Source organism: Lachnellula hyalina (genome assembly GCF_007821495.1).
Source record: "Lachnellula hyalina strain CBS 185.66 chromosome Unknown contig00052, whole genome shotgun sequence".
NCBI classification, from domain to species: Eukaryota; Fungi; Ascomycota; class Leotiomycetes; order Helotiales; family Lachnaceae; genus Lachnellula; species Lachnellula hyalina.
This window is the reverse complement of record NW_022157166.1, coordinates 1-12,358: the sequence shown is the minus strand read 5'-3', so window position 1 is coordinate 12,358 and position 12,358 is coordinate 1. Positions and strand designations below refer to the sequence as shown.

The 12,358-nt window shown below is 46.6% G+C and overlaps 2 protein-coding genes across 2 annotated transcripts; one reads left to right on the top strand and one right to left on the bottom strand.

Annotated features, from left to right (window-relative positions):
* Positions 1 to 7,195: 7,195 nt before the first annotated feature.
* WAR1_1 (Transcriptional regulator) lies at positions 7,196 to 9,451 on the top strand (the record flags this gene model as incomplete). The annotated part of the gene is made up of 3 exons (XM_031149182.1): positions 7,196 to 8,187; positions 8,234 to 8,520; positions 8,565 to 9,451. The coding sequence occupies 3 exons, from the start codon at positions 7,196 to 7,198 to the stop codon at positions 9,449 to 9,451; spliced, it is 2,166 nt and encodes a 721-aa protein (XP_031006027.1).
* Positions 9,452 to 10,638: 1,187 nt separating this feature from the next.
* Positions 10,639 to 11,322, bottom strand: LHYA1_G004219 (uncharacterized protein; the record flags this gene model as incomplete). The annotated part of the gene is made up of 1 exon (XM_031149181.1): positions 10,639 to 11,322. The coding sequence occupies one exon, from the start codon at positions 11,320 to 11,322 to the stop codon at positions 10,639 to 10,641; it is 684 nt and encodes a 227-aa protein (XP_031006001.1).
* Positions 11,323 to 12,358: the final 1,036 nt, after the last annotated feature.

Below are 12,358 nucleotides of genomic sequence, written 5' to 3'. Positions count from 1 at the left end.
ACTTCTAGATGCTTAAAATTGATCTTGTCAAAATCTAACTAAAGCCAATGTTTAGCAGATGCTGTGTCATATGACTCTACCCCCAAATGCGATCTCCAGTGGATAGATATCTCAAATCCCACCCCACACCACCCCACATCCCGACATCTTCCCTCCCTCTCCACGAACAAACCTCACCTTTGGATCAACAGAAGAGTTTGCCATCGCTATTTACTCTAATGCACGAGTCTTTTAATTAAAACCCTGTTAGTGCTGTTCAATACGGAAAAAAAGCCAATCACATACCGATGTCAAAATTCGTGCCTACAAAATTCGCACCATCCGAGCATTCGCACTGCAACCCAGGAGTAGAGGTGTCCGCAATAGCGAGGGTACAACCATCATCCTGTTTGCAAGAATCGAAGAAGCGACCACTGTTGCCACATAGTCAGATTCGAGTACTGTTTTCATCAAATGCTTATATCAGCTCTATCTGCACTTACCCTTGGGCACACTGCGCAGCTGTTAGTAGGTCACAAGGATATAGACGGGGAAGAACTTACGACAAGGGTCCCGTGCATATTGGCGATACAGTCGTTGAGATCAAAATCGTCGTTGACTGGGTTTCCTTTGGAATCCGGGCATGTCGCGATCAGATTGCTATAAGGGGGGACGGTCGACATTGATACGGAGCTGCATACCGACAAGAAGCCCGCGCTGGTACTGACCCCGAGATAGAGTAGTGCGACGGAAATCGAAAGAATGTGCATTTTCGGTGGGTGACTTTGGAGGTGCTTGTAAGTTAGGATGAGGTATTAGGCTTGGGATTTTGTGATGTCGAGGTGTGATGATGTTCTGCTGCTGAGGAACTCCATGATGAGAGCCGATTGAAAGCTTTATATATACAACCTGTGGACCATACTGCTGGTCGAGTGTCAAAGGGCACAAGATTCCTAAAAATAGGTGAGGGCATTTGTATAGTGGCTTGGAGGTCTCTGCCTCAACGACTTTGGCTGCCTGCTTTACTTCCTTACTCCGAGCTGCTAAAAGTACACGTCAAAAGTCTGAATTCACAGACCAGCTAGTCAGGCCTACAACCAACCCGATTTCCACACGGCATGTATTGGACCGTTCTATAACGAGTAATATCTGAAACTTTCTTTCGTGATATAAGGCGCTTGATAAGCGCTTTGTGTTACACTCAGCCCCGCCTCGCCACGATTTTACTATACGCATATAACTTTCCAACCACTTCGCCTCCCTTGCCCTATGATGATTCACACTCGGATTACAGCTTCGCGTTTTACTCTTCCGTGCTGCGAGCAACCCAAAAAGTAAGACGCGGCTGAGTTGTCACCAAATTAATCGAGGCAGGGTTCCAACCAACAGCTGACCAACACGAGCGAAAAACCAACACGAGGTCTTCATGGCAGTGGTTTAAGTATGATCTTATTCTATTCCTAGTCTTGTCGCGAGGCTTCTCGAGACCTTTCGTCAATCGTTCCACGCCTTGCAAGTATTCTATTTCGAGAAAACGTTCTCTTATGGTTCTCTGTTGTTCTATAATTATGCCTAAATTGATACTAGTCTTTGAAATTGATTTGGTTCTCGGAACAACTTGGTGCCTCCTTTTAAGTTCTGGTATTTCCAGTCTAAGCTCAGCTACTGCAGTTGAGTGAATAAAGGTCCATGCCTCTAAAATATATCAACAGCGAAGAGGATTATCGACAGTATCTGGTGGAGGCTTTGGAAGCCTATGACTAAACAACCGCTTGGATATAGGTATGTGGGATAGACTGTGTTTCTGGGAGTAGTTAGATTATGGGATGATTTGAGAGGGAGGAAATATCGAGGCGCAGATTGATTATTTCCATCAGGATGTGTCACATATAGCAGCGGATGACTTGGCTACTCGGCATCACATATCTTTCTCTTATTAATCTTATCGGTGGCTTTATACAAACAGCATTTAGAATTACAGTCCCTGGTATACCGTACACCGTATACCGTCTACCCTAAACTCCAACCTTGACCCAAACCTAACCTTTCAAGCATAATTGCCGCCAATCACAGGCCGCTCGACACTAAACTGTGTAAAACAACAACGTCCAACACCAGTCTCTCTACGCAACGCTATGACTCCCCATTTAACACCTACATGAACGCACTTTTCCGGTTCCTTGACTTTAATCGGATGGCAAGCGGCGCTAATAGCCCAACTGTCATTGCCAATGATCGGCATGCCGTCATCAAACTTCCTCAGTCCCATCGCCACGAGTGTGAGCAACATTAGAGCGCCGACAGCGATGGCTGCAATCAATGCTTTTGGACTGTAGCCGGGAAGTGTGAGGATATTGGATTCGGCGACGAGACCGTCCGTGTTGGGCATGGTGGTGTTCACAGGCTGGCCCTGTGCGTCGAAGAAGGAAACTCGGGCAATATACAATGATTGTGAGATGAAATAGTGCAGTAGACTGCTGGAGATGAGCAGTGGGATCGAGTATCGGAAAGGGAGCTGCAGCCAGTAGGTTGAGCGCTGCATTCCGGTGGGATAGCTGACACGGAGTGGTTTCCGGTGCCGGGAGTATTTAATGAATTCGGATGCTGATAGCATGGAGGTGTAGAGGGTGTTGTAGAGGAAGTATAGCATTGAGAAGACGAGTTGTGGTAAGTTCGTTATTAAGATCAACGATATGAGGAGCGATGATTTGGGCGATGTGACGTTGATCGAGGCGCATGATTCAAACCAGGTTATCAGAGTAGATGGTGAGATGGAGCTGAATGCGAGGGAGGAGAATGAAGCTCCTAGGATCGACGTGATCGCTATCCGAAGCATGGCGCTGGCTACTCCAAGAAATGCGAGGCATCTATAGACCTAAAGTCAGCAAATTTTCCGTATGCTCAAAGATGTTACTGACAGCATGATACACGTGATCCAAGTGAACGCCCCAGGTGCAGTGAACCAGCGATTTTGATGCAAGGCCCACAGTCGAGAAATTCCGCCATTTTTCGACTGATATTCTTTGATTGACCAGCATCCCAACCTTCTCTGCTTAGATTTTCGAGGATGCTTATGATCTGAATAAGCGACGGTAAGACATTGCCCTTCCGTAGCAACATCCTCAGTCTCCAGGAAGCTCGTTACTGCATCTCCGATGACAACTAACGGGCGATCTCTCAAGCCGTATGCCGCTAAGACCATACAGACGAGCTTGACTGCATTGCAGAAGATCACTATGAACATCACGGGCGAAATAAATTGCAATTGGCACACCTCCGGCACTTTTTCGCTAAGGCAATGGTCAATTGGAACATTAGGTCCAAGTTCCCAATCAGAAGCATCGGCAATGGCGCGATTTGCGTCGCATGTAGTGAGCAACCTCTGGGCCTCGGGGCTGTGGAACGTGTGCGTGTATTTCGAGTCTGGGGCGGAGCAAATCCAGGAGTCCGGAAGCCAGTCAGACCCTCCGACTGTCAGCATGCTTTTTTGCCATTCCGTACTATCCATAAAGGTAAAGATGGAGCCATTCTTGACATCTGTCCCAATTGCAGCATTCGTATTCTGCTTCGATACCGCGAGTAAATTCCTGCGGCCTGACAAGAAGTCGACGCTATATGCCTTCATGCATGCCTCGTTGTCGAGAACCTCCATTCCTCCTGATCTTGCCGAACCATAGAGTCCCATTGCAAAAGTGCAGAAGTCGAGATCATCCATCCCACCTGTTCCCGATCCTCCAGTCCGATTGAGGTTTTGTAGGTTACAGTCAAAAGAGTCGGACCCCACGAAGTCATTGGACACAACGAGAACATTATATTGATTCGACTGCAAAGTACTAAAGACAGCCGAATTCCAGCTTGGAAAGACTTAGCGTTCGCAAGATAATTGGAGGAAAGCACTTACAGCAAGTGCAAGGGTAGAGCGCTGACGGCCAACAAAAGCCACAGAACAGCACGGTCAACACCGACCCAGCCAAGGTTTCTGAAGTTTGGAACACCAATAAAAAGGGAGACATTCTTCGCATGGGCCTTGTTAACCTGTTTCCTAGTCGGTGCGTTCAGGATTTGCATAACATAGTTGCTCGCTCCCAATAAAATGGTGCTCATGATGTTGATCGCAACATGAAAGCCAGAATCTATCCGGGAGGCCTTCCCGCAATCACCTTGGAACAAAGTACCCACCCCATCTGAAGTCCCATACTTCGCGCTAGAAATTGCGAGGACTAAAATGTTCAGGAGTAGTACCAAGGCTGTCACCGCCGATGCCCATATAATCCCTTTTCTCCATCCTGTTTTCTGCGGAGATGGTAGTGAGGGGTCATTTTTGGGGAGAGAAGGTGCACGTGGCGCTCCGAGGAAGACTTCTGTATAGGTCCCAAGCTCAAGATTTGAATAGTTGAATTTCGAGTTCTTTCTCGCCCATGTATTATGGACATTCTCGCTGAATGCCTTGATCGAAAACCTGCATTTGATCAGCTCGGGTCAGTGTTACGCGGAATGGCTCATCTTACTTTGAGGGGCGGCGGATCTCAATGGTACTTGTATTCTCAATCGAGACCTCAACTTCGAACGACTTCTGGGTCTTTGGTTTTCGATGATTTGCTGAAATATCACCCTCTTCGTCATGAGTTTCCAGCTTGGCATGAGTGAAAGAACGATACGGTAGGAAGGACACACTCATTGCGTGCTACCCCACAACCCATACTAGAAATTATTATTTAATGGACTAATGATATACAAAGCTCAAGAGAATGTCTAAGATCAATTATGTTGCCAAGAGGCTCGAGATGTATCTATGTAGGAATTTCAAGAGGCAAGCATGCAGGGAAATGCCACAGAAATAGGTCGTGGTCGTAACCCTGGAGGATTGCTGTGCTCCGTAGGAATCGTCCGTGCCACACCACACTGTGCCACCACACTCCTACATTCCTCACTTAAGGCACCCCACTCTGGACTTTTCAACAGAGCTGGTTGGACTGATTCGCCCCAGATAATTTAAATGCACTTCTCGCTTGGCCGCTTCCCCGGCTGGGCAGTCCGGAGTATAAATTCATGGCGTTGAAAAAATGGCAATGAAGGCGGATTGTTTTGCTAGGTCATTGTAGGCTATATTTAGCGCAGAAAGACAGAAGCCCCTGATATGATGTTAAAACTTATACAGGTTTGGGATTTGAAAAGGCTTTTGAAGGCAAGCGTGTTTCTTTGGCCACGAATCGTCGGCTCTCACTTATACCCCTCAGGCGAGTAGCTATTTTCTTTTCTTGAAGAAATAGTTCACGTCCCTACCGGTAATAGGTACGCAAATCTAGAATTGAAAAAGTCCTATTCTTAGGAGGCACTCGCCTGACTAGTCTAACGCATTGTAAATTGGTACCGCAATCTCTGTCTACCGCGAGGCACGGTTCCTGACTTTCGTGCAAATAATCTGTATTTGGCCTAGTATTAACGTCAAGAAATCCGAAACACTTGTTTTAATTTACATCGGTCCTCTTATTAACCAACTAACAACAATGATGTGCATTACGGAGAGCCCGTGCCAGGAAAGAAATTTTCCGATCCTCCCGCGCGCTACGGAGTACACCCTACCCCATAAGCGCCAGCATTCGCTTGTTCAGAGAAAATAACTCGGTGATTTCATTGGCCTTGTCTCTAATGCTTGTCCATGGCACGTAAACTAAACTTTAGTAAAGAGCCTGGAAGGATTATAAGTGCAACTAATCCCTCAGGAATCTCTATAGAAATAATGACGGTACATCGCGCAGACATTTGTCAAACAAGGAAATTCCACTTGAAGTCTCACTTCGCCGTCATGAATGAACATATGGAAACTGACGCAATTATTATTACTCGCTTGAGCCTGCCTCGTGATAAGAGACGCACGTGCAATCGACTTGGTACGTTAGCAAATTAGAGGCGCTTGAACATTTTTAGGTGCTTGATCAAGGCTACTCGCAACACCCCAGGTATAGCAATTCCTCATTCTAGAATTTGACGGTATAGCCGTGAAGCCGGTTGTTGTTAGAGTAAAATGACGGCAGTTGGGTATTTGTTTGAAGACGTGTTGATATCGTTGTAGGTCTAGAGACTTGAGATTTGTACCCCTGCATCAATTGAGACGTAGAGATGTTGAGGAAATGGTAACAGCGTGTAGCCTCAGAACGGCATTGCAGAGGTGATTTCAAAGCGCGTGGCAAACCAGCCATAAGCACCGGGAGCAAGATGCATGGTGGGATAATCTTTTGTGATATTTGACGAGAACCCGAACAGCGCCATCCCGACTGCCTTCCTAACTGTAGTTGAATAAAACAAGGCAAACTACTTTCAAAAGCTTGATTTGGAACAATAACACAGATACAAAGAAAGGGATAATCGCATGATAAAATAGAATAGGCGGGTTTCAAGACGTATTTGATTGTTGGCAAATGTTTCCAGTACAGGCTCATTGGAGAACATCGACGCCCCAGATCTAGGAAAAACGTGGAAACTTTGATTACAGCATATAATCTGCAAGTTTCAATCGAGTGCTTATTGTTCCATTAGAAACTTTAAGATCTCTTTAGCCTTGCTGGATGATTCAGCGGGGTGATGTTCCCGCATAGTGGAATCGTCTTATCAATGCTGACAGCTGGTACAGCATGATGCAAGGGATACCCACAGTGTAACGGGGTTAGAGTATGGCATGGTCCGTGGGAAATTTTAGGCGCCCCGACGAACTGTTGGTTGTTGCGGTAGGTAAGGAGGGACGAAATGGAATCGAGAATCAGGAATTGCCGCGAGACATTAAGTATTGACCCACCACACGTGATCAACTCCGAGAAAATGCTGATTCAATGGGCGACTGAGAGAGTGTGTCAACTATTTATGAATCTCCTATTATGAGAGAAGGTTCTTGTAGCCAATAAGCGCTTTCAATTTCCTACTTTCCAAACCCTGGTCACGTGCCTTTATAATTAAGTTGTCAGGCAGGATTTAGGGATGATAAGATTAGTTCCGGAGGAAACTAATAAACTTCACAGTCTGAAGAGTCTGCAGCCAACAGGTTGATAGATCGAATCCTCGTTTGTCATGCTGATGCGCATTGTAGGATGTCAGCCTTGCGGCCTACGTAAGCAGCGACTTTTGTATGCTTGAACTTCAACTACCGGTATATATACCCAGGTATACACCCACAATACTTGTTCCGCCTCTGGGAGGCGACAAACCCATATACATATTCATCATGAACCAAGAGCAACAGAAGAACGGCGCTGATCAGCCACTCAATCGCGCTTGTGATGCCTGCCGGCTGCATAAAGTACGGTGCTTCCCAAACACCTCAACCTCCTCCACGTCCACGTCCACGTCCAAAGCATGCCAGAGATGCACCCGAACGGATCGGCAGTGCAACTTTACAGTTCCTCAGAAGAGAAAGCAACGTAAAAGGACAGATACTAGGGTCGCGGAGCTCGAACGAGAGGTACAGGCTATGCGTGCACTGTTTGAAAAGAAGAAGCAAGAAACAGACGGCCCTGATGCAAGTGCCCAGCCAAGTGAAATGAATCTATTTGGCCAGGTGAATACTTCCGTTCAGAGCACAGGGACAGGACCAACATATTCTCCAGATATTGGAGGGACCGGTTGGACCCCAACGGCAGTTCAAACCCCGGAAGTAGAAACGTCTTTGACCCAGGATTGGAGCATTTCAGCCTTTCCCATGAACTCAGATGTCATAGATAGGGGAATGGTTTCTTTGGAAGTTGCAATCCAACTGTTTCGGACTTATATGAGCGACCTCTATCAACACTACCCGGCCGTTCCCTTTCCGCAAGACACGTCACCCGAGGAAGTTAGGCGTACACAGCCCACCCTCTTCCTGGCAGTCATAGCTGCAGCTGCAGCAAAGACGGATCCGCATTTGTTTAGTGCCCTCAACAGCGAGGTCCTCTCAGCTTACGCCCATCGGACGGTCATCCACAGTGAGAAATCTTTGGAGTTGGTCAAGGCTATGATTATATCAGCTGTTTGGTATTATCCTCCAGGCAGGTTTTCACAACTCAAGTTCTATGAATACATTCATATGGCTGCAACAATGGCTATGGATATTGGAATAGGGACGAATCCCAATGCTTCAAGCCGCCGACGCGGTTTGGATTCAGCCAGTTCTTTACCAGTCGATGAGGATGAGATGGAAAGAAGAAGGACATTCTTAGTTTGCTTCCTTATTACTACGGGGTTAGTAGACTTCACTCTTTTAGGAAATATGGCTGAATCATTATAGTGTATCTATGTCTATGCGCCGTCCAAACATGTTGCGATCGAATAGTTGGCTAAAAGAATGCCTTGAGTATGTGGACGCCAATGCCAACCCTTTGTATCTAGACAATTGTCTCGTTGCATGGGTCAGCATACTACAAATCACCGAAGAGATTTGCACCTCGTTCTCTTTTGATGATCCTGGAAATATGATAAATCTCGCAGAGACAAGAATACAATTTACTCTAAGTGGTTTTGAAAAGAAGCTTTTGGCCTGGAAAGAGAAGTTTACGTCGACTGGTGCAATCAATGGTAGGTCATGTCACATCTTGAGATTATTGTATTGACAAGAGCAGATGCCTTGATGCTCACCTACCACCATACACAAATTTATCTCCATGAAATTTGCATGCACGATGACCATTCCCTAGAGGACTTCCAACCACCTTACAGACTGGAGAAAGTCGTCTCAATTCGATCAGATAACCAAGCATCATTATCTTATATCGATGCCATTGCGATTACAATCTCATCAGCCCACTCTTTACTCGACCTAATACTTGATATGGAAGTAGAAACCCTTCGAGCTCTTCCCATCTTCAATTTTGTAAGAATGGCGTACGCCTCAATCGTTCTCACGAAGCTTCATATTTCCTCCAAAACTCCAGCAAGTCAGATTGGAGCCGTTATCGAACCAAAAATGATCAAACTGGGGTATTACTTGGAAGCTGTCATCGAAAAGTTGGGTGTGGCAGTTGGACCAATGGAATGCAGGGCCCCTTTCGCATTTTTGGGATTCTTCATGAGACTTCAAATATGGTATAAAAGTCAAGAAAAAGACGTACATTTCAGGCAACCTACCGAGCTCTACACGGTATTGGATCACTGCTGGCTACCATCTCCTCCGAATGTCGACAACACCGCTTTTTTGAACGAACCAATGTATATTGGCCAGAAAACGTCGATAGCATTGGATAGAAAGCAAGGTGGCAACGTCGGGGCCATGGGCTTGACCGATTTGGCTACTATGCAGCCTCTGCCGGACATGGATATCGATTTTGGGAATCTAGATGTCAATCAGTTCTTGCCATTTGGGGAAATGGATTCCATTGCCAAAGACGATGGAGACTGGAGTGGATTGCCGAATCTGAATGATTTGAATATGCACAATGTCATGAATGATACTCAGATGCAGCAGACGTATGATTGGGCCCCCCAAGATGTCGACAACACTTTTCAATGATACAAGGTCACGGCCGTCCATCTATCCCAACATGTCACTTAGCCAGCCAGACGAAATCTTCGCAAATGGACACTCAACTATATTTGTACTATCCTAACGGCCTTTAGGTGGAGAATGAGCAAGGAAGGAGCACCAGATCTGGATGAACTCTACAAATCGCCACTCAAATACCCCATCCGTACTTCTGAACCAGCGTATGGCTTTTCTTGCAATCATACCAGCGACTACGAATCACCAACGCCTTGATATTGACTCCCTCGATCCCTTTTGTTATGCTAGCTGTCAGAATACATAGATGGTTTGATCCAGACTAGCCTACCACACACCCTCATGACCCTCTATCTCAGCCCTGTATCAAATTCAATACCTCCATTCTTCATTTGCAAACATCACCCACCATCTAGCCAGAATGAGCAAACCCTGACCTCCAGCTCTGGTTCTATCGATCCAAACTTTCCCAAGCCTCACGCTCCAAACGAAGCCCGAGGAATCATCTACGGTTAAGGATGTGCTTCCTATTTATCTTTTTTTTCCAAACACAATTAACACTCTCACCGAGCTACACCCTCGCTATCGTCTTTGCCCTCGCATCCAAGTTCTTCTCTACCCTACCGACACCAGTCCTTCATCCTGCTCACGCTCAACAACCTACTGGAAATACGGGAATACGGAGTAACGGACATCTGCGCGGCCTCTGATCGCGCAGGATCCATACCACATCAGCTACTTTGTCGTGGAAAGCTTCCTCCTCGTTACTATGCTCGTGCTACTCCATATTCTTGGCATTTATCTACTCTGTACGCACGCCATTACTTGGGCAGAAGTAGAGGAACAAGGCGAGGCGGAGAGAGAGGGGCTGATGACTTGGTGCAAGTTGTAGCAGAGGGGTCCGGTCATTCGGGTTTGCGATGGAGACGTTGGGCGGCGGATACTCCGTACCATCTCTCTCCTACTCAAAATCGTCGCGTCGCGGTTTGCGGGATTAAGGAACTTGTTGGGAAGGGCGGGGGAAAATTGATGAGGTGTGAGATTGAGAATCTGTAGAGGGGACTTGATTGAGGAAGGCGATCAGCGATCTATTGGACAGACCCTGAGGGGAAATATAGGTATGAGAAGGAGTGTTGCACGTTTAAGCCGACATTTTATTATTTGATAGAACGTTCGTACATTCACGCCTACTTCTATTTTTATATACTTAAATCTATCCCCCTTTCCTTGCCAACATCTCTCACCATAAAACACTCCACAAACTCCCTCTCACCCAAAACTCCCTCTCCCTGCCCCTCCAACCCCAAAACCAACCGATCAACCTCCCTAAACCCAAAATGCTCATAAACCGGCTTCCCATGCGGACTAGCCTCAAGATACGCCTCCGTCCCCTCCTCATCCACGCGCTTTAACCCCCACCTCATCAGCATCCCCGCCGCCCCCTTCCCCTGCCACTCCGGCCTCGTCGCCAGAGCCTCTAGAAACCAATGTCTCCTGCCTCCCATAACCTCGCCATGCTTCCTAGCCAGCGTCCCGAAAAAGAGCTCGGCGATCTCGTGATCGCCTCCTTCGGGCCATTTCGGCATCGGCATCGCACTATTTTGAGTAGGAGTATCTGCATCGGTCCATTTTGCAAATGCGATTATGGGGGATTGGGAAGGTGGTGAGCTGGGGGTGGGAGTAGGAGAGTCGTAGATACAGAGGAAATGCGCATGAGGATCTGCGAATTCCTCAATAATGCTATCGTACCACCAATTATAGGATGCTGGGTTATCGCGCGGAAAAGCGAGGAGGGATATTGCATTGTTGTTGAATGCTGAGAGGTAGATTTCTGCGATGGCTGCTGCGTCGGAGAGTTTTCCTGGACGGATTTGCAGCGGCATTTTAACGTAGATTGATATATTTTGTATGTATGAAAGAAGGGGTGATTGATAAACTTAACTTTAGATGAGAAGAGAAGACCTTGGATAATGAAAGATGGTGACTTACGATACCTACTACACTGATTTATAGAAGATATTTTCAAGGGAATTGAGGGAAGAACGATATGACGCCGCTGATTACGCCGCACTTACTTCATGTATCTCTCTAAGCCGTTGTTTATCAGCTTATAGTAGATGCTAGTGTGCCGGTGTGAGTCAACAGTGGAGTGAAATCCTCCCACTAATCAATCAATTTTAAGCCGAATACGAAAATTCCTACTACAACACCACGAAATAACACAACACAAAAAAGCGTATAGTACAAAGCATCTTAAGCAGAAACCCTTTCTTTACCTACACCCCGTATAAAGCACGTGAAACCGGCAAAGCTGCCACCTACAGTATCAAAAGCATTTATGCAAACCCCGGGGACCCCGCTTTCCACTCAGTCGCGGCCCGGCTGCACGCGGCAAATATCAAAATATATGAACAAGTGTTTGCTTGATTCCATACAGCTACAACTACCTCCGTATAGCTACGGATAAAATATTCGATTTGCGTGTGCGTCCAATCCAATCCCGTGCAGCTATATCTCAAGTTGAGGTGAGCGAGTATCAGTATATTAGGCTTAATTAAGCCATGCATGCTCCGGGTTTGGTAGGGTGGGTGAAGGGAAGAGGGAAGAGTATTGTTTGGTACTAGGACACGTTTCTTTAATGCAATTACGGTAGGGGATTTATATCCTCTTTTCCCTTTCCTCCTCCAAGCGAGGGAGAAAAAACTTCATGAGATATCTAAACCCACAGTCCAGTCCAGTCCAGTTCACATTCCCATTCATTACATCCTCATACCATACATACATACCTACCTACCTACCACATCATCTCATCCCAACCCTCCCTATCTCCCAACAATGAAATCCATCCTCCTCTCCCCAACCATCCTCCTCTTATCCCCCACCCCCACCCTAGCAAGCGACTACACGCCCCCCAGCCCT